General features: G+C 41.7%; 1 protein-coding gene across 6 annotated transcripts in view; it reads right to left on the bottom strand.

The window, feature by feature from the left end:
• Positions 1–23,155, bottom strand: part of ELMO1 (engulfment and cell motility 1) — a 438,626-nt gene that overhangs the window by 344,155 nt on the left and 71,316 nt on the right. For 4 of the 6 annotated variants that reach the window (XM_038391750.2, XM_043508739.1, XM_043508737.1 and 1 more), the window contains one exon: positions 12,224–12,374. In XM_038391750.2, the coding sequence (XP_038247678.1) occupies positions 12,224–12,301 (78 nt within the window). In that variant the 5' untranslated portion in view covers positions 12,302–12,374. Of the gene's footprint in view, positions 1–12,219; positions 12,375–12,704; positions 12,777–23,155 lie in introns of those variants that run through there. The other 2 variants (XM_038391751.2, XM_043508740.1) reach the window with 2 other exon arrangements.

Below are 23,155 nucleotides of genomic sequence, written 5' to 3'. Positions count from 1 at the left end.
AGAGAGGCTTTGAAAGAGTACTTTAACAGTGAGCCACAATAATGTAGAGTATTGTGCTCTACCTGCAGCATGGGGGGCTCTTAGGAATTGCGTGGTGCTTGGTGTACGTCTATGAATAGAACACTGAGAACGCATCTCTTAATTCTGTGGTGCTTGTAAGGAGATGCTGTACTGTAGTTCTCCATGAACTGCAAACTGTGACTGCTGAATCTCTAGGTTCACAAGAGTCTGAAGCATCCGTATTTGCTGCTGGAGAAGCCCCCATTATGTCTTGGTGCATCTTCTCGCCTCTTCCTGCTGGGACTCCTGGGCCTTTCTCCATACAGTCTTCAATATTCACTCTCCATGCCCTCTGTTCAGAGTCTGATGCAGCACTGGCTGGCAGGATCTCGTTGAGCATGTCATCTCAAGCCCTCTTTTTTCTCCTCCTTATCCAGCTCAGGTGTTCTGCGGGTGTGGAGGGGAAACCTCTCAAGGCCACAATGGCAACAGTTACAGATAAAGCACACAGAGCTAACACTGTCAGTATAATCCCAGTGGAAAGGGAAAGTTAAGATTCAGAACTCCCTTCCCTTGCTCCCCTAAAGTTTTCAACAAGACATGCTTATTGACACTTTTGCTTCGGACTGCTTCTGCATAGCACTACTCACAGCACCAGCCATGGCGAGTATGGCCTGCCAGTCTTGGGGGAAATGAGGAGGGAGTTGGTCAATTGCATGAAACTATGAGTATAGGACAATGGCACTGAATACTGGCACCATTTTCCACAAGCAATGGTGATTTTAGTAGGTATCTCACTCCTGAGGGTAAGAAAGGTGCAGAAAGCACAGCTGCTGATGATGTCCCAAAGCAACCGGGACCCATGTGCCATTAGCCTATTTATTGCAATGTTGCTAGCTGAAGTTATCGCTGATTGGCATGGGAAAGTGTCCTGCCGCGGAGGAAGAAATAAGGCTGCTGTCCCTAGAATCCATCAGGAGACGATTGCAGAGCACCTCCATAAAAGTTGCATCAATATCTCTCAGGAGGACTCAAGAAACATCCCTGTGTATGTAAACAATCTGTTCCACATGGCCCTCCTACCTGACTCTTCAGGGAATGAAAAGCAAGTAACTCTACCTCTCTTTGTTGTACCGCTATCTCTTCTAGTACAAGCAAATGAATGAAAAGTCAGTAGATGTGTCCTGTTAAGTTTGGCGTGCAATAAAACATCACTGCAACGGGAAATACATTTACACACTTACCCAAGGTTCTTTCCCCTGCATCAGGCTCATCCATGCCTGAATGCTCGGACTGACTGGACTGTGGTGGAATCTCAAACAGGACCTGGCTTGCAGCATAGCTGGACCCCCGGTCACACGTCCTCTATCCTACTCCTCTTCTTCCTCCTCCTCACTGTTTACGCCAGGGGCCTGTGACTTGGGCTCCTCAGAGGTATCCACGGTGATAGGTGCGGCGGCATGGTGATAGGTTCTCCGCCAAGTATGAAATGCAGCTCTTTGTACAAGAGGCAGGTCTGTGGCTCGACACTGGATCAACTGTTCGCCTCCTTGGCCTTCACTTTCATGTGGCATGCTACTGGTCCTTCTCCTACATCCCCTGTGCAATCTGCTCGCAGATGTCCACATTTCTATGGCTGGTCCATTGCTGTGCTTGTACAGCCTCTTCTCCTCACAGGCCCAGGAGATCCAATATCTCCTGTCTATTCCAGGCTGGAGCATGTCTGAAGTTGACATGGTCAGCTGGGAAGTTGCACACAACAATGGAGACCAGCTAGGTGTGCTCACCAAGCTAGATAATCAGGAAAAGTCATTTCAAAAATTCGTATGGTTTTAAATGGCAGGGCAAGAACGGAAGTTTCCAGGCTCCCTGACCCCTGGGCAGTGGAGTTCACAGTTGTGACCAGAGAGGTCACTGTTGGGCACTGGGTGACAGTTTCTCTAGGACTGTTAGGGTTGACATAGGTACCGAAGTGTCTACATCCACACTATGTTGACCTCAATACATTGTCCATGGCTCATCACCACTTGAGGAGCTGGTGTTAGTACCTCAGCATAATGCAGAGTTGATATCAGTGGGAGACAAATTTAAGTGTAGACACATGCACAACTAAGTTGACACAAGGTGGTTCACGTCGACCTAACTTTGTAGTGTAGACCAGGCCTTAGGCTCCTATATGTCTAAAAGCTTGTCTACACCCAAAAGTTATATCAGTATAGTTGAAACAGTACAGCCCTCTAGTGTGGTTATATATTGGTATAATGTCAACCTTAACATTTAGGTCGACATAGCTCGGTCAATCAGGGGTGTGAAAAATCCTCCCTTGAGCACTGTAGCTATGCTGACGGAACTAGGTCAATGGAAAAATGCTTCCATCTGCCTCGCTACTGTCACTCAGAGAGGTGCTGTTCCCAGAAAAACCCTTTTTGTTGGCATAGGCTGTGTCTACAACACAGGGTTATGCCTACGTAGCTATGCTGGAATAGTCTCCATAGTCATGCCCACAGTTTTGCCTGTCTGGGAAGGGAAATAAACGACATCAGCCTAAGGTGCCTTTATATCAGTACAGCTGTGTTCACACTAGGAGTTGCAGTCAGATAGCTATTTCAGTTTTTTTTTTTTTTTTTAAAGACCCATAAATGAAATAGTTATACCAGTACACATAACATCTGTAGACCAGGCCAAAGTCACTTTTGAAAATGGGGCTTTTGCCTTTGCAAAAGTTTTACCGTACCAGGTTTCACCTGCCCTTCCCACCATCTCAAACAGTCAACTAAGGGCACAGGACTTTACATATGCGATACATACGCTCATTAATTTATCTAGTTCTTTTTTGAACCCTGTTATAGTCTTGACCTTCTCAACATCCTCTGGCAAAGAGTTCCACAGGTTGACTGGGCATTGTCTGAAGAAATACTTCCTTTTGTTTGTTTTAAACCTGCTGCCTATTAATTTTATTTGGTGATTCCTAATTCTTGTATTATGTGAAGCAGTAAACAGCACTTCCTTATTTACTTTCTCCACACCAGTCATGATTTTATAGACCTCAATCATATCCCCCCTTAGTCTTCTCTTTTCCAAGCTGAAAAGTCCCAGTTTTATTAATCTATAATTTCTATAATAATATCTATAATATAATCTAGAATATCTATTAATTTCTCTATATTATGCCATGGTCACTTGGTTGTATAAAATAATTGGATACTTGAAACTCAAAACTTAAGAAAATAAAGAGGCAACAAGAACTTTAAGTAAAGGTTAAAAAGGAAGGCACGAAAACCTAAAATTAAAAAAATAAAGTGATACAAACCGCCCTTCAGGCTTCTGCCATGGGGCGGAAGGAGCATTTCTATAGCACTAAAATCACTCAATGGAACTTAGTTAACCGTAATGAATCAATAAATGGGACCCTTCAGGAACACACATTTAATCTTATGATTTAGCCACTATCTAGCATCTACAGTAATTTGATACTAGTAAAAGGGGCTTTACAAATTAACATCTTTACAATAAAAACTATTGAGACTCTAATTATCCTTACATCCTTCCCCTGAGGTGCCTTCCATTTGAATAACTCTGTGGACAAAATTCCTTTCCCCATTTCATACTATGCATGGTGACCAGTGCAAATGTTCACAGCTGTAAGCAATAGGTTGTTTAAAAACATGTGACTGCTGCCACAACTCCCTCTGTGAAATCGCTTCAGTAGAGTTACATAATTCATGGCTGCAGAGAAGACTTTGGCAGACAACACATCAAAAGTGTCATGCAAATACTACAACGCACACTGCACAGAAGACATTCCTCTACTAACAAAAGAGTTATTTTCTTTGAAATGACAGATGGGTTAGCAATTAACTTCACTGTTCTCTCCCAAGAATCCCTTAATGTCAAGATTCCTCTGGAGCCTTGTTATTAAGTACTGTATGAAGAATCTCTATGCTTGGACCAACATTTACAGGACAGTATTATTTAATGTATGTAGAGTACGTTGGGAAAGACAACAAGTAGAAGCTATCTTTTATTTTATTATTTATTTATTTCTAACCATGAAAGAGGAGATAAAAGGATCCTCTCCTCTCTCCAGGATCAATCTATTCCCCAGGCTTTTCTAGTGTAATAGTTTGCTAGTCTAGCTGCAAATATTTGCCTGGTGTCAAGAAGGGGATCATTGGTTTTTTTCCCCCCCAATTATTTTTATCCCAACCCAACTCCAGTATCAGTTCTACTGCATTCAAATATAACTTTTATTGGACTTACAGTTCTGAAAACCAAACACATTGCGGGAGTGGGGGCGGGTTTACCACTGCTTACAAGGACATTGCCCAAAATCTGACTTTTCTGTAGCAGGAGCAAAATTTTGTATCACTGTTTGGTTCATTTTAGCTTTTGGCCTCTCTGACCTCATCTTCACGGGTGTCTTTAGACATGTTTTAGCTCACACATGTAACAAACCTAATATAAACAAGGCAAGTTGTAGCTTTAACATGTTTTAACTTGTCAAGGTCAACTTTCATTCCCCCTCCCCAAGGGTCTATAACAACCAGCTCACATAAGAAAACTACAACTGTTTTGTATATGCTATAATTTTAACACCTTGGTTGACATGTTATGAAAAAGATGTCTTTTAACCATCCACACAGCCTACATTGCTGGTTCAAATCCAATACATGACAGTGATTGAAAGTTAGTCGCTAATGGCTGTTTACCAGGATCTAGGCACTAAAGAAACACCAAACAAAATCACCACCATAACTGCCATTTTTTGCACACTCTCAGCATGGAATCTAAGGCTTTGTCTTCAATGCACAGTTGCTCCAGGTGATTGCTACCTGTGTCTGAGCATCCGAGTTTGCCAAACCAAGGTATGGGCATTCCTACAGAAAAACCCATACTGTGCCCTCACTGTTTCTGAACTTGCTCATGCATGGGGCGGGGGGAGGGGGAGGGGGAGATATCCTATAGTCCTTTGTAATTGAGAAGCTCTAAGATTCTCTCTCAGTCAATTTGGTCAATTGCAGGAGAACCTGTCTGTCCTTCAGGAAGAAGTGTGAGAAGGCATGTAAGGACTATCAGCTCTTGAATGATTTAGCCTGCACCTCATTGCAAAGGGGGCAGGTTCCAGCCACAGTTAAAGCAAACTCCAGGCTCTAACCCACACTCCTGGCAGGGCTTAAAGCAACTCCAAAACCTGGCTCAGAGGGGTTTTTTTGGACAGTAGGGAGGTTAAAGGTTCAAACCCAGATAAGAGCCTGGGTTAATTGTGCAGTGAAGACATACCCTTCGATTGGATAGATAAAGCATCCACAAATGGGTTTCCCCTCAGGCCAACGTTGAAGTACATCTCTCTTCTACAGTTCAGCGTGAGCTCATTTGTATCACTTTTGCCCTTGTTGTCTTTGTTCTTGGGATAGATTAGGGACTTCGGTTCCCCTGGCTGACACCATTCAGCACAGAAAGCAAAGGAAAGCCTAAACACCACTCCTCCTGTTAAGTAATATTGAAGCCTATCCCAGGGAAACAGCCGATGCCACACATCTGGTTAAGAGAAGACATCACAAAAACAGGAAAACATAGTTCACTGTTGATCTGTACATCTGTCAGAAAATAAAATCTCAGCATGGTTAATACAGCATTCTGTTAATTATGAACACTGCTACTGCTAATAAATCTTTTGGTGCTTAAGATAGTTTTGATTACTGTAATGCAGAAAAGGTTTATTCTCCCTCATTCCCATTAATACAAGCTTCACACATCTCTGTCACGTAACTGGGACTATAGATATAGAGCTATAGTACTTTAGTGACTGGGATTCAGGGGATCTGGGTCTTCAATCCTCTGCTTTGCTACAAACTTCCTACGAGACACTGAGCAAGTCTGTACTTCAGCACCCCATGCATAAAATGGAGACAAGAAGTACTTCGCTACCTCACAGGGTCTCACATTAGGGGAGGCACTCAGATACCACAGTAATGGAGGCAATATGTGTACCACAGGTAGATATTTGAAGGAACAGAGTACATTTCCTCTTGCCCAAGGGTTCTCAAACTTGGGTTCGGGAACCCTGAGGGGTTCACGAGGTTATTTCATGGCAGGTCATGAGCTGTCAGCCTCCACCCCAAACTCCACTTGCCTCCAGCATTTATAATGGTGCTAAATATATTTAAAAGTGTTTTTAATTTATATGGGAGGGGGGTCGCACTCAGAGACTTGCTATGTGAAAGGGATCATCAGTACAAAAGTTTGCGAACCACTGCTTTTACCTTTCATTCTGAGCTGTAATTCAGCCAGCTTCCCGTACCCTGCTGAAAAATGCACTCTCTACTTCTTTATTTCTGCTTTATTAGAAATGAGCATCACCCCCAGATCATCTGCATTAGGGTGATGAAGAAGAAACCAAATCTCATCCCTCTCTCCAGAAGCCAAACTTATTACCAAAACAAAACATTCAAACACAAAAGGATGAACTCCTTGTTCCAAATCTTGATCTCCTATCAGGCCAGAAAATGCCCTCACTGGCTCCTCAAGCACCCTGCTGCCATGAACTCCCAAGTACATAAGGGATGACAGGGAAAAGAATATATAACATTTATAAAATCCAAGTGAGGTATAGCTGAGTGAGTTATAGCACTAATCTCCCTATTCCCTATACATAAGTATGCACTACAGAATTATACTGTAGTTACAAATGCCGCTTTAATAATTTCAAAGTGGTGAGGAAAAATTCAGCTCTTCACATCTCCACTCTACAGGGCAACATGCCTCTGAAAATTGTATGCAACAAAGATGCCATATGCGACTGAGGACTGAGCGGCTGAAATTATGGTAACTTACAATGGGAAAAGGCCTATGTGTGATGGTGTAAGGGATTACATACACTAATTTTAAAAAATAATTGTTATTCTCTTTAGTAATATGATTCCAAAAGTCCCGGGGGGGGGGGGGGAGGTGGTGTGGTTGTAATTGAATTATAAAGTGCAGGTAGATGTTCCAGCTGACCAGAATGTGAATGAGATACCTTGTAGTTAATTCAGCCACACATATATCCCCAGGAATCTCATCACTCTGCAAAAAACACTTCTCTTAAATATAATAGATGCTTAACTTTTAAAGGAGGCTCCTGCTGCTTCTAAAAGAGAACTGTTCCAGTGTGCCTGTGTCCAGCAGCTTTTAGTTATGTCCATCCCTTATCTTAAAGTGCAGTGTTATCACCTGATATGTTGCAAATGCAAGGGTCATGCTGCAAGTTTTCAGTGAATTGTGGTGCCAGCAAACTCATGGCCATCATTTTGCCTTCATTCTTCTGAAAAATTAATCACTGCCACTGTAAGATTGCTTGTGTAGCAGCATTATGCCGACAGGAGAGAGCTCTCCCGTCGACATAATAAAACCAGTGGCAGTAGCTACGTCGGCATGAGATGGCACTGTGCACACAAGTGCTTATGCTGGCAAAACTGATGTCACACATACGCACGCATGTGTGTGTGTGGTTTTTTTCTACACCCCGAGCGACAAAAATTTTGCCAACATAAGTGCTAGGGTATACATGGCCTTAGAAAGCACCCCTAAGTATTGTCTATGCTGCTGATTGTGAAGAAAGGGCATTAGGATGGAAGCAATGCTCTAACAGGGACAGAAAGGGACACTTTTAAGAGTGAGGGCCCCCTCCCAGGCCCACTATTGTAATAGCAAAACAGGGTTTGTATACATATGGTTCTTTATAGGATATAAGGCTGAAGAACAAAAGCCTTCAGCACTGCACCAAGTACACTTAAGTACTATTTAATAGCAGAAGTATCCTATTACTGCACATCCTGCTAAGTTAATGATTACAGTATTTGATTATAGCTCATTAATTTTAAATGCCATGCTGTCTTACTGCAGGCCACCTCTATTACTGTTGCCCCCTACTCCATTAACTTCTGCCTTCCCCCACTCCCCTTCCCCCCCCCCCATTTAACATAGTAAACAAAGGGGATTATTTTTATTTGTCAGTGAAGAAGTTCCAGCCATGCACCGCTGGAAGTTAGTTCACAGCCAATCAGAATGTGGTTGGAAAATCTGCAGCCAGACCCTAATAAAATTTAATACTTGTCTGTAATGTTACTCTTATCCAGAATGGCTCTCTGCCACCACAACTCTTCTCGCTCTGACCACTACAGCCCCACTAGAAGAAAGGAAATAATATTTTTCATCACCCATTGTAACTGAACATTGATTGATTCCTGATGTTAACTATACTGTACATTAATGCACTGAATTATATCTTGCGTATTAAAGTATCTGGACCACCCTTTCCAAAAAATTTTGTTGTACCATGGCTGTGTTCCAGAAAAAAGAAAAGAAAAATGAAAAAGGCTTTCCATTATTCTTACAAAATAATTGTTGCATTAAGTGAAAGATATATAATTTCCTTATGAGTGCCACTAACAATCCCTTCTCATATTTAAACAAGATTTTACAAGTGTTTATTTTCCATATATATGCTATTTATTGCATTTCATTAAGGTTGGACAAAGAAACTACACTGGCCAGTTTCCATTTTATCATCAGTTTCATTTTTTGTTGTGTAAAATAAAAAAAACTTAACTGAATTGAAAAAAAATAATCACTAAAATCATTAAAACACTTATAATCTGCGTTTAAAATCTAAGGGCCAGACTTGGGATGGTGTAAATTGAAATAGTGCCAATGACTTCATGAGTGGGTTTTAATGGAGCTGTGCCAATTTATACCGACTAAGGATTTGACCCTAAACTGGTGACCTAAAATTACTTAAGAGTCCCCTTAGAAAAATATCTCAATTGTCACTTTGATTGTGAAGAAGTACAATACAGCAACTCCAGACGTCTCAGAAAGAAAGAAAATCTATTGAAGTTATATTCTACCACATTTATCAGTAATGCTAGGCAAAAAATAAAGAAGCAGCACGCTCCCAAAACTCAGGAAACCACTGTGAAAAATTTAGTTCGTTGACTAGGAAGTCAAGGTTTAGAGAAGGCACTAATATAAAGCAATACATGTGGTTCCTGTAATGTGCTTCATTACATTGTGTCAGTAAGAAAACCTCACTTGACAGCGTTCCTGTCACTTTTGCCAATTTTTGAAATACGTGAAACTAAATATTTTTATTCAGGTTTCCTACTCATGTGATTACAGATGTAAAATATTTTATACCTGGATTAATTTCAAGTAGAAGAAAAGGATTCTCCAAGTTTATACCAGTGTAACCAAGAGCTGAATTTGTCTCACTATTTAAAACAAAATAATCTATTTATCAATCTGTTTAGTAATAATGCAAACTCACACTGGTAGCTTGTCAATGACAGTTTTGGAGAATTTTGTAATGCCAGTGGTTTACCAAGTTAGGAAGGAAGATTTCACTTATCTTCTACAGTGAAGTATTTAAAAAAAAAAAAAAACCTCACACATAACAATGAGAGGTAACATTATCTGCTAAGCAAAAGTATTTAAACAATTTTCTGTCCTTTTTTCCATATTTTGGGCCACATTCTGATGTGTTCAGTGGCGTTGCAGATCCGCTTTGATGAATCTAGCCAGTGATGCACATTCCTTCTTTTATTTGAGTGTAATACAAATTATATTATCAATATGTTATTTCACACATTGTACCCATCACCTGTGCGCATTCCCGGTGCCGCCCACGATTGCTTAGTTTAAGACTCACTTGTACCAAAAATGTGAGAAATCAGATATTTCCTATTCCTATGTTTTAGAGAAGAGTGAAGCAAGTTAAAAACCAGTAAAACCCAACAGAGCTAGAAAACTTGAGAGTCCAAATTCGCAAACTCTAACTGGCCAGAAACTCCCACTGACTTCAGTGGGAGTTTTGTATGTCGAGGACTTGCAGGATCAGCCCTACATTTGATTGTGCATTGTGGGATGCTTTCATGGAAGGGCCATCTAACTCTTCCAAGGAAAGTATAAATTTAATCGACACCAAAAGTGGTCAAGTGCACAAATCTGAAAAAAACTACAGAGAATTTTTTCTCTAATCTTTGTCAGTCATTATTGATTGATTGATTATCAATCGCACTCAAAATTTGCAAGGTGTTTTCCAAACACAGAAGGCAGCACAGTCACTGCAACAAATAGTTTAAGATCAAATCAGCTGCATTCCTGGCAACAAGACGATCTTGTACTTTTAAAATACTACCTTGTCTTGCAAGAAAGAAATGTGTTTGGTGGGATTTTTCTTTTTGTTTTGTTTATAGAACCCTCAGGGTTATTCACTGGAACTCATCCTGTCAGGTAGGTGGAGTTTTTAGAGCTTTCGGAGACAGTGTGGTCAAGTGGATCAGAAAATGGATGGTAATTCAGGAGAACTAATTTCTATTCCTGTCTTGGTCACTGTGTTATCTTAGGCAAGTCATTTCATTTCTCTGTGCTTCCTTCCTTTCCCACCCTTTGTCTGTCTTGTCTATTTACATTGCAAGCACTTTGGGGCAGGAAGCATTCTACACAGCACTGAGCGCACTGCAGCCTTGATCTAAACTTTGGACCTCTAAACATTACTAGAATACAATAATCATTACAAAAAAGGCATCATGGCTGGAGGTAAAGATTTTAGGATGCAATTTTCAGTTGATGGTGTCACTTTAAACTTTATTTGGAATCAGGCCTTTTTTTGTTTGATTGATTATTTCAAGGGCGGCAAGTTTGTCAAATTTTGGCCTGACAGTTCCTGTTGGCATACCTGCACCATCCTGACACACCCCTACCTTTCTCTCTCTCTCTCACACACACACACACATCCTACCTACATTTCTCTGTAAACCACATTATAAATGATATGCACAATGCCTAATGAAAGAAAGAAGGAGGTCTCTTCATTTCAGAGGGCATGGCAAGGGCTTTAGGTTTACAGAGCTCTTCTTTTTTAAAAAAAACCTTGTGTTTTCCAGCAAATAAATATAAAAATTAAAAAGCTTATGGTCTGATTTACAGACATGACAAAGTGCTGAGCATCAGCAACTCCCACTGACTTAGTGAGAACTGTGGGTGCACAGAACCTCTAAAAATCAGGCTGCTATTGGTTTGACCAATTCCCCGGTACCTTTTTTGTTGCAAATGCCAACAGACACTTGCCCGCTAGCCCTATACTACAATGGGACTAAAAATAGTGTGAAACAGATCACAGGGAGGGCGGAAGTTAGGACCCTGTTTGGCAGAATATTTTCAGCATGTACTTACATTTCCTTCATTTCAAAACAACAAAGATGATACTGAAGTGTTTGGATGCATCAGGAATAGGATGACCAGACAGCAAATGTGAAAAATCCGGATTGTCCCTATAAAATCAGGACATCTGGTCACCCTAATCAGGACCTAGGTGCATTGAGGAAAACTTTCAAGGGTTTTCTTTTGTATGAAATAATTATTATTTCAGTAAATAGTATCTGCTTTTCACCTTGTGATATTCTATACAGATAACAACCTGTATGATTCATCTATTATGGCCTACATCTAATATATTATGAAAAAGCCACTTTTAATATTACTAATATATATGCTAATATATATGATCTCAGGTAAGTCCAATCCATAAACAATGCCACTTGCGTAACATTTACATAAAAGTTATTTAAGTTTTGTTCCACATAGATTTCCACAAAAGGTTTTTCCACTGTAAGTTTAATAAGTCTCTCTCTAAATAAGTCATCCCCAAATGTATGAAGTATTTTCCTGCCAGTATGATATGTATTTGAGATATTTACTCAGAAAGCCTCCTGGTTGAACAAGACACTGCCTCTGTGGCATCTGCGTAGAACCACAAAATTCTTCTGTTTGCACAGTATATTACCATTCAGGTATCCAGACCTCAAAGCTCACTGCAGCTATTTTTGATGGAAATATTTTGCATTTACCTCATGTTTTCCATCTGTAGATCTCAAAGCATTTTGCATCAGGATTTAAGCATCATTATTATAATTTTACAGATAGAAAAACTGAGGCACAGAGAAGTGAAATGGGTCACACAATGAGAAAGAATGCCTCTTTCAAAACACCTGGTAAAAAACAAACAGCCAAACGTATCAAAACACCAAACCGAGCAATACAGTAAGAAGGATACACACATTCTATATGCACTATTTATATGAATCCATGCTGTTAAACATACAGATGCATCTAAGTAAACATATATGTGTACAAACTTTTTAAACATATAGCTATATATTAGTACATAGAAATAGGCACTTACTTGATCAATTTCCATCAACCTGGGGAAGGCACCTGGCCATTCTATAGCCACCTTCACTATATCAGCAGGAGGTGGCATTGTAGATGCCGCTGTTTTTCAAAGCCAGTAAAACTGGACACTAAATATTGCAGAGAGTCTCTTTCATTCACACCTGCAGGGAGGAAAAAGAAAAATATAGCACAGTTCAGCCAGAATTCTAACGTTGCTTTCATTTCCTGTGTATGGCCTGACTCGGCAGGTGAATGAAAAATATGTCTGTGTGTGAGAGAGAGTGTGAATATACATATACCAAAAGCATAAACAGAGAACAATGCCACCGCACACTGTACAGCTAGCCAGCCTATTAGAAAGATGGCTGAAGCACTGGAATGTACTGTGAATAATAGTCATGCATTGGACAGTTTTAAATAAAGAAACTATTTTTAAATGTTATTAAATACGGTTAGTGAAAAACTATAAACTATAAAAGGCTGAACACTACATTTCACTTCTGGAGACTCAAGGAGCCTGATTAAATTTCTGTTAGAGCTTGCACTCAGCTCTCCAGAAAAGGAGAGATTGCCCAGGAAGTTATGGCCAGGAAACACTGTTTCTCTTAACTATAGCAATGATCTTCTGTGTGTTCACAAATAGATCACTGCACTATAGCAACCAGGATGTCAGGAGGAAGGCAGAATGCACAGCTTTTTACATGCACACACCTAACAGATTCGGAGAAACCCGTGCACAGAAACTCCTTTCTACAATACAGACTCAGAGCTTGAATTTGCTATCATGTATGAATATATATATAGCATACATTGATAGCACATGTAATCAGACAGTTATATATATGATGTTGCCGCTGTGCAGAAGAATTAATATCAATAGGGCTTCACAGCTAATGGCGTGAGATGCGAGTTTTGAGAGGAGGAGAACTCAGCTATCAGTTGATATAGACTCTAAGCTTTATTTATGTTTTAATTTTTTCCTTAGATGTATGTAGTAGCAAAGATCATCTTCAAGAAAGTGAACTGATACAGGATTGTTTTCCTGAGTTTGCTGAAGACAGCTTCAATGCCTCTACCACAGCTTAGTGGTCGCATATCAGGAACCAGCAGTAACCAAGTAATCTTTTTTCCATAACCTGCATCCTTCACCCCGTCCCATTGTATGTGACATTCACATTTGTCTGTCAAGTATATCATTCAGATTTTAATCTCCAAGTCTTTTATATGTACTCAGTGAAGAGCCTTACACTCTTGTTGCTGCTCTAAGATACATTATAAACAATACACTTGCCAAAAATGGAGTGTGGTCCTCTGGAAGGACAGCACTGTCCCACCCTCCTTTACAATAGAAAGGAGAGGTGCATACATGTATAGAAACCCACACGCACACACCGTGCAGTAGCCCTGAGGGTTGAGAAGAAAATATATTTCTTCTTCCAGCAGCAAGAAGAAGGTGGAAGTTCGGAGAATTTCAGACACCTCATAGTAACAAGCAAGTACAAAAATGGAGTCCCTGAACACCCCCAATAAGAACTCCTGCACCCCATACCAATCAGCTGTGAATGGGTGGACAAGCTTCTCACCAGAGCACTGTTCCACACCTCTTTGTGGGTGCTGTATACCTGCCCCACCCCCCACTCTTTTTCACGTCTTTCTTGAAAAGGTTTTATCCTCAGGATAGTGTCTGGTAAGTTTTTCAAAGCCTGGACGTTCTATTATTACATACCCTAAAAGATACTAATGGAACATTTCACCAGGGTTATCATTTCATTGTTGCCAATGACAACAACATCAATATCAACAGTGTAACTATCACTGCATTGGCAGGGACAAGCACCATGGGAAAAACAGAACCTAAAGCAAGGCAAAAAAGATAATGGGTGGGGTAGGGGGGAATCATGAGGCTTCTTGAGGAAAAAAAAATGGAGAAGTTTGGTGGTATTTCTATCTAGGAACATACCGAAACCCGCTGGGGAGTTTAGAGGGAGCAGGATTAAGCACAAGCAATAGTGCCATGCAACAGTGGTGACAAGAGACAGAAAGATCCACTTTCTTCTGACACACACAAGGAATTAGAAGAGTACAGACAATAGTTATATACTGAACCCTTTTCTCCTGCTCCCTACTTCACTGTCAAGCTTCTGCTTAAGACTTTCCCAGCCTCCCTCTTCTCCCTAAAAAGAAAAGGAGTACTTGTGGCACCTTAGAGACTAACAAATGTCTCAAATAAATTTGTTAGTCTCTAAGGTGCCACAAGTACTCCTTTTCTTTTTGCGAATACAGACTAACACGGCTGCTACTCTGAAACCTCTTCTCCCTGACTTCCTATTACAGATTTAAAGAAACAAACATACAAGGAGAAGGCGGCGTTGGCATACAAAGCACACTCCCCACACCATACTTACACATGCACACACTTTGTAACAGGATAAGATGTGGGAGCAACTCATGGTACAACTCCTCCTCTCTGCCTATAGGATTTAAAGGGAAGGCAACGCAAAGTCTGATAATCCCCTTGGGGGTCAGATAATTGTGAGGCCAGCCATGAAAGTTGGGGAATTTTTGATTCATGGTTACTTCTAAGCAAAACATCATCATCCAGCTGTAAATCTACAGATAACATCCACTTATGTACAAATGGGGAAATTAACCCCTGATTTTACTTTACTGAATCCTGGTCCATCTTAAACAATCCTGCCGAGGTGTGAAAGTAAAACTCATAGTTCCCCTTAGCAACAGTTTTCCCTGATGCTGTTCTTTCTTAAACCAAATTTAGCTTATGAAAAAAACAAGGCCCTGTGTCCCATTTATGTTATAAAAGAAAAATGATTTTTAGAAAACACCTTATCTTGACTGATTTCTAATAAAAGTTGGTATAAAACAATCCCCTGCATAACCCAAATGTTGGACTCAAATCAGTTCATAAAGACAAAGGGGAAGATCTTCAGCTGGTGTAAACTGATGTTTGAAAAACTAAGACAAATCAGCTCATTAAAGTGCAAATTCTAAAAGTTAAAGCTATACCGTACACTGTATATTCCTTGAAAAAGTGTTGTGCATTTCAAGCAATGTATGTTGTCCTTTGGATAGTCTGCTATGTTATAATAATGAACTCTGAAGCTAGAAATCAGAATATCCCTCCTGTAATGTAGTGCTGAAAAATGCATTAGATCAGACACATAAACCCAGTTTACCTACCTGGCTCTGAGAGATTAACTCAATATGTGAGCCCAGTACAGCATAAACCCCATGACTGTGCTAGTTGACTTATGAATTGTCCTTATTTATTTATTTTTTTAAACCACACAAGCAGATTGCACATGAAACACCAGATTTTGGATTTGTAAGAGATGAGTGCCATGGGAGAATTTAAAATAAATAATATTTTGCACTTCTATCGTGCCTTCTATGCAAAAAATCTCAATGCACTTTAAATATTTATAATTATACTGTCTGCCTGAAGTAGGAAGTATTATCCTTATGTTGCAAATGGGGAAATAGAGACACCAAGAGGTTATGTGACTTAATACCTACACAAAGTTTACGAATGGCTGAGGACAGAACTCTAGTCTTCTGACTCCCAGTCCTGGGTTTCACACACACTGTCTTTCACATGAGAAAACTAGTGGTAAAATATTAGTGCAGGTTCATTTCATCAGCAAAAAAATTAAAGGAGTTAAGGATTCAAAACCAACTTGCATTTGAGAGTTTTATAAAGTGTTTGACACTTTCTCAGGATGTTCAGAACTGTGAGGCACCATATTCCCCCCTCCTCCGCACTCCGCCACCTGTGCGAGAGAGAGAGAGAGTGTGCGTGTGTGTAAGAGAGAGAGATTGATTTGCTGGAACTAAACTGAGTGTCAGCTCCCTTACACCCCCAATCTGTTAGACACTCAAATAATCTCTCTGAAGTCTGGTAGCCCTTACTTCGCCTTGCAGGTTAACACTTGGTGTACCCCAGAATCCGAGCTCCTCTGATGCATCACCATGGAGTGTCCAGCCCCAGTCAGTGGACACTCCCAATAACCCAACCTTATGGCGAAGATCAAGTGTGTGTATAGCAACTCCCAGGTTTGCTGTTTTCAAGGGAACAGCATACACACAGTTTCACTGGCACAACTCAGGATCAGGTCCTTTATCACACCACAGAGATATAGTTATAGTGAAAGAATCAAATTTATTATCAAAGATTTAAGATACAGAGAAAGAATAATGGAAACAGAAGTGATCATGTATATAACACAAGTATAGCACGCTTCTTGGAATCTACACTTAACAGGCTAAAATCCATGTCTAAAGCAGTTTCTCACCCAGGACAGGCTGGGATTCCATTTTCATGGATATAATCACACCGTGCTGTTCCTGTCCCCCAGTTATAGTCCAAATATACATCTACAATGCACTCCCAAACAAGGCTCTTTTCCCCCTGCTGTTCTCCTCTTCCTTTTAAATCTGCATTTAGCTACACTGGTGCTTGTGAATGAGACAATGTTCAATTTACATTTCAACAGATGGATGAATAAATATCTCTGGTCTGGGAGGAAACCAGTTTCTCAACTCTGCTGGGGAGTAACACCTTGTGTGACAAAGTTCCTCCTCTACCTTGATGGGTCCTGTGCTTATTGGTGGATTTTGCTCGCCTCAGAGATTCACAGTAGCCCTCAGTTTGGCCACTTTCGTGGCTCAGATCTGCTATTCATTCAGATAGCCTCATCACTAGCCAGCATGGGGAAAAAGAGTAAGAACAATCCCCGCAGTTTCTACTGATCCACCATGTGGGTCAGGGACCAGCTCAGAGGCCTTCACCTCTGGTGGAAGCTCATGTGTTGGGTCAGGAGTTGTGAGGTTTGGGGGGAACCCAGGCCCGCCCTCTACTCTGGGTTCCAGCCCAGGGCTCTGTGGACTGCGGCTGTCTAGAGTGCCTTCTGGAACAGCTGTGCGACAGCTACAATTCCCTGGGCTACTTCCCCTTGGCCTCCTCCCAACACCTTCTTTGTCCTCATCACAGGACCTTCTTCTTGATGTCTGTTAACACTTGTACTCCTCAGTCCTCCAGCAGCACGTCCTCTCGCTCCCAGCTCCTTACACGCACACCTCACTAACTGGAGTGAGAGTCTTTTTAAACCAGGTGTCCTGATTAGCCTTAATTAATTCTAGCAGCTTCCCAATTGGCTACAGATGTCCTAATTAGCCTGCCTGCCTTAATTAGTTCCAGAAAGCTCCTGAGTGTTCTGGAATAGTCCCCATTATCTTACTCAGGGAAAAGGGACTTGCTTAACCTGGAACTAATATATCTACCGTCGACCACTCTCGTAGCCATCTGGCCTGACCCTGTCACACTAGATACAAATTATAAGAACACATTTTAAGCACACAGACATAAAACTTTTAAAATATCATCAGTACGTACATCCGTGACTAGTGTGATCCCAGCCGCCCACTGAAGATTCCACGACACTCTTTACAGATACTATGACAACAATGTGTTAGGTGTAGCAAGTTTGTCAGGCCTGACAGAAGTTGCTGACAGAGTAGGGAACCCTTCATCAGCTGGGACCAACTGGCCTCCTCTGTGTCACAAAGACTACATCTGCACTAGAAGCGCGACAGCGGCAGCTGCTCCACTGTAGCACTTCTGGTGAAGACGCTTTAAGCCGACAGGAGAGAGCTCTCCCTTCAGCATAATTACTCCACCTCCCATGAGAGGCGGTAGCTATGTCAGCGGGAGAAGCTCTCACACCAACATAACGCTGTCTACACCAGTGCTTAAGTTAGTATCGTTTACATCTCTCCGGGGTGTGGATTATTCATTCCCCTGAGCGACGTAAATTAAACCGAAGTAAATTCTAGTGTAGACAAGGTCAAACTGCCTTCTATATTTTTGATGTATAAAATATTCAAAAATCACATGGAGCTAGGCCAGGTGACCACTTTGGAATAAATCCCAGAAAAGATTTTTCCTCGGCCTTGCTCCGAGAATGACCGGATGCAACCAGCTGAAGAAATGTGAATAAGAAAACATGACTCTTCACATCTCTCTCCAATAACGGGTAAGATAGCGCAGAGTGGAGTCACACCAAAACCTGTATACCAATCTGCCATTTATAAAGAGGAAGCATGACCTGCTCTTGGGATCTTACATAACCACATCTTGTCAAATCTAATCAGTTTCGTCAGCTGAGCTCAAGAGGCCCAGGCAAACAAAAACTAAGTGGCAAGTTTAGCTGAAAGGTCCCCCAGAGACCAAATCTGATTAACAATTTTAGAAAGATAATCCAACACTAGATGAATATCCCCAAGAGAGAGTTATTTCTGGATTTAAATTGCATGTCTGAACAGCCAACTGTGAGGAGTTGTAATATTCTCTGCTGCCTCTGACAGAAGGCAAAATAGTGCACTGAAACCAGAGCATTGGATGTAAACGTTATATACATACAGAGGCTTTCCTGCTGCTCCCTTTGCTTTGGTTATTCTCTCAGTGCTATTCACCTCTGAACCTGACAACACACACAGTCCCAAGAGACCCAAGTCCATAACACTCACAGATGCTTTGACACAGTGCAAGACAAAACCAATTCAGGATCAGGGTTGTAGCAGCTGAGGGGCAGGACATTTACCTCTGTGGGAATGCCCACTCAGGAGCCTTTTAACCCTTCTCTGCCTTCACCCTGATCACTGGCATTCTAACATACCATCTCATAAGGTCTGATCCAGCTTCCACTGACTTCAGTGAAAAGATTCCCATTGTCTTCAAAGGGAGTTGGATCAGACCTGTGATTTCCAGAATAGGCCATTTTTGACATCACATTGACAGATCCACATCAATAATCCAAAGCCTAGAAGCATACCATTAATCATAACAAGAGGAATCTGCAGTCCTCTGTGTGTTTAAAAACACCACTTCTTCCATAATCTGTGTTTCAGGAGGGACTTGCATGAAAGGAAGGTGACTTAAGTACAATGGCAGGGGGGAGACTTTCTGTAGTCAATGAGACTGTTTTGGAGAAAATGAGGATGATGAGTTCGATATCACTGGGCTGCTTTCCAGATATTTGTATTCCTTCTTCCCTCACCCATGCTCACAGCACTCCGACTTTCCAACACTACTACATAGATCCATTCTGTGGAGGGTATATGAATGTGATGGGGTGTTCACATCACACTAGCCTGGAAAGGGTTAACAAGGCACAGAAGGGGCAAAATAACCTGATAGGCCACACCTACGGGAGGATTAGGCTTTATAAGCAACCCCTGATCGAGGCTAGAGCCCCACTGTGCAAGAGGGGCTGGTATGTGGTCAAGCAGTGAGGGCAGAGGAGGAAACCAGCAGTCACCCTCTGGGCTTGGAAAAGTAAAGAGAGGAAACCTAGGGAGAAAGAAGTCCTGGGATCCTGGCCCTGAGGAAAGGGTTACCCAGAAAAGTGGAGAAGAAAGCCTATAGGAGGCTGAGTAAAAAGTACACCCAGGGAAACAGCAGCAAGGTTGGAGATTGTCAGACCTCGGCTGCTGATTGTAGGGTCCCTGGGTTGTAACCTGGAGTAGCGGACAAGCCTGAATTCCAGTACCACCTACTGGGAAGTGGCACAAAATTGTTGGAAAGGTCAACCAACTAGCAGATCTGGAGGGATGTTGATACCCTGGAAGGATGGTCTATATTCTGACCTAGCCAGAAGGCTGAGTCACAAAGAAAGACTACCCAGAGTCCTGGAGAGTAAGAGAGGCTATGGAGTGAGTGAGCAACAGGAGACGGCGCTATACCAGACAAGAGCTGATCCCCAGCCTTGAGAGAGCTATTACAATCATCAATATGTTTTACACGCATGCTTTTAAAGGACATTCAGTCCTAAACTAGAGACAAAAGAAGGTTTCAAAGTGTGAATTAAAGATGATCTGTGATTTAAAGATGACGAGATAACAGATGGGCATGTACTTTTGGGGGTGGGGGACACTTTTTGTTTAGATGTTATGTACAAAGAAGTCTGAAAGATTGGGGACTTGAAAGAAAAAAAATGTTAATACCCCTCCCCACACTTTTTTTTTTTTTTAAAAAACATTGAAATTCATGTCCTTTCTACCCAATGTTTCCAGCACTACTATGCATAAACTACCAAATCTCAAAATGGGGTAAAAAGGCTATATTACCTCTGTATCCGGCAACAGTGCAACCCTTACTGGAGTACTGTGTCTAGTTCTAGTGTTCACAAGTCAACAAGGATGTCAGTAAACTGGAGAAGGGCCAGAGAGGTGCCACGAGAATGATTAAAGAATTAGAAAACATGTTTCACAGTGATCAACTCAAAAAGCTCGATCTGTTTATTTTAAAGAGACGGTTAAGGGGTGACTTGATCATGGTGTAGGCCTGATTCTCACTTACACTAAGAGCTTCTTTACACTATTCAGGCAGACAAAAGAAGCTTTAGTATAACAAAGGATCAAGCCAACTGCACAGACTAAGTAGGTTGGGGCATACATGGATACTATATCAGAGAGGTAGGGTGGAGCAAGTCCATAGGGAGCTTTGCAAATCAGGAAGGCAATTTTGAATGGGATTCAAACATGAGTCAGAAGTCAGTGGAAACAATAAAAGGCTGGGAGTATTTTTATACAGTCCCACTTTCCGACACAAATGTGTCTAGCTGTAGCACATGGGACACCCTGAAGTTTCGAGCAACTAGGGATTTAGGAAGAGTATATAAAAAGGGGAAGCTATTACAGTCAAGATGCTAACTGTTTAAACTGAATTAGTTCACTTTGGCAGAGCCTGTTAAGGATGAATTTTGGCTGCATTCCAGAAATGATAAGACACTTGAGATGGAAAAGAATAAGATAAAGGTCAGCTACAATTCCAAAATTTCTTGCCAGAAGCAAAGTTAAGGAGTGATGTCAGAGATGTAGTACAACTAAGATTGTTTACCCTGGTGGAGTCTCTGAAGCATTCAATAGAAGTTATAATGGAGGCAGGAGCTGCCCATCAGAACAGAGAGATAGATGGGAAACAGATCACAGAGTATGGGGGTCGAAGAAGGTATCAGAGTTAGGAGACAGCATGAGAGGGGCATAATGTCTATGGTTGGAAAAAAGCAATCACCTGTCCTGCAGGGAAAAGCTTATATGGAGGAGAGAGAGAAGTACAGAACCAGAGGCACTCTGTAATGAATGATAGGAGGGACAGATCCACATCGCTCACCAGAAATTAAAAAAAAAAAAAAAAAAGAGGAATTGGTTAAAGTTAGAATTCTTACTAGAGATACCACCCTCTTGCTTCAGGCACTCAAGGAGGAGAGAGATTGATCATATGTATTAAAAGTCACTCTGGAATCAAGTGCCAAGAGGAAAAAAAAGATTTCTGTGACCTATCGTATGCTAATGTCAACAGCTATCTCGCAGTATTGCAAAATAGCTGACTCCTGACATCAGGAAAGTTATGTTTGTGGAGGTGTACTTGCCTGTCCTGTAGGTTAATATCCATTTCTCTTATGGCTATTGAAATCAGTTCAACAGCAGCCGACACTCACAAAACCATAGGATCATAGAAATGTAAGGCTCGAAGGGATCTCAAGAGGTCATCTAGCTCAGTCCCCTATGCTGAGGCAGGACCTAGATGTGTGTTCCTGACTCCTCTGAGATGAGCTTGATCATTTTGGTTATGTCTTCAGGGCAGTTGAGAGTGCAACTCCCAGGCCGGTTAGACAGACTTATGCTAGCAGGGCTTGAGCTATAGCATTAAAAATAGCTGTGTGGACATTGTGCCTTGGAGCTTGAGCTCTCAAGCCTCGAGCTCCAGCCCAAGCTGCAACATCCACACAGCTATTTTTAGCATGCTAGCTCAAACCCTGCTAGCTTAAACCTGCCTAGCCAGATCAGGAGACGCACCCCCAGCTACAGTGGAACATACGCCTTTCCAGCTAGTAGAGCAACCAGTATAATTTCTGATTCTAATCACTAAGGCTAAGATTTTGTCATAGTTATTTTTAGTAAAAGTCACAGACAGGTCACAGGTAATAAATGAAAATTCACGGAAGCTGTGACCTGTCTGTGACTTTTGCTGCTGCAGTTCCATGGTTTCCCCACCACCATGGCTGGGAGCTGTGGGGTTCCCCCTCTACCCAAAGCAGCTAGAAACTGCAGGGTGACCATATTTCCCAAAGAAAAAACGGGACACCCCAGCCGCTCGCCCCAGGTGTCCCCTTCTCATCCCCCCACCCATGTGCAAGGCCGTCACCCATTGCTGGAACCCTCAGGAGCCTGTCACCTGTCGCTAGAACCTTGCAGGGGGCCCCCTATCGCTGCTGTCACCTGTTGCTGGAACTCTGCCAGGGGCCAGCTGGCTACCAGCTCCTGAGTCCCGCAGCCCCTGGGGCTGAAGCAGAGAATGTTACGGAGGTCTCTAGAAGTCATGGATTCCATGACCTCTGTGACATATATGTAGCCTTCCTAACCACTTAGTAAAAAGCTTAGCTGCTATACTAATGCAGGACAATGTCAATAACCATGCAATAATGCTGCTGTGTTCAGATAGGACAACCTACTCCTATCACTTGGTAACTCTGGAGGTCCTGAGTGAAAGAGCTTCAACAAAACAAAAAGAGGAACTATCAGTGGGAGGCATAGCAACGACAGCACAGAAAACAACCTGACACAGTCAATACTAAGTAAAAAGTTAACATGGGTTAAGGCTACATCTTTCTGTAGCAGCAGATCCAAGCATTTTAGTGTGGGACTCTCCCTTGACCACATCCCAAATGATAGAACCTCCTTATCCTGAGGCAATGACTCTAAACAAAGTCATGTCCCAAAGTCTTAATTGTAGAATACTATTCCTTTCCAAACCCACAAACCTCTAGGGGTGAGAAGCTGTACACCAAAGCGAACAGCCCTCTCCAAAGAGGGAGTAATGTGGCTGCTGGAGGCAGCTCAAGAACAACATAGCCTATACCCTTCC

This window comes from Dermochelys coriacea, chromosome 2 (genome assembly GCF_009764565.3).
Source record: "Dermochelys coriacea isolate rDerCor1 chromosome 2, rDerCor1.pri.v4, whole genome shotgun sequence".
Lineage (NCBI taxonomy): Eukaryota > Metazoa > Chordata > Testudines > Dermochelyidae > Dermochelys > Dermochelys coriacea.
This window is presented reverse-complemented; position numbering and strand designations above follow the sequence as displayed.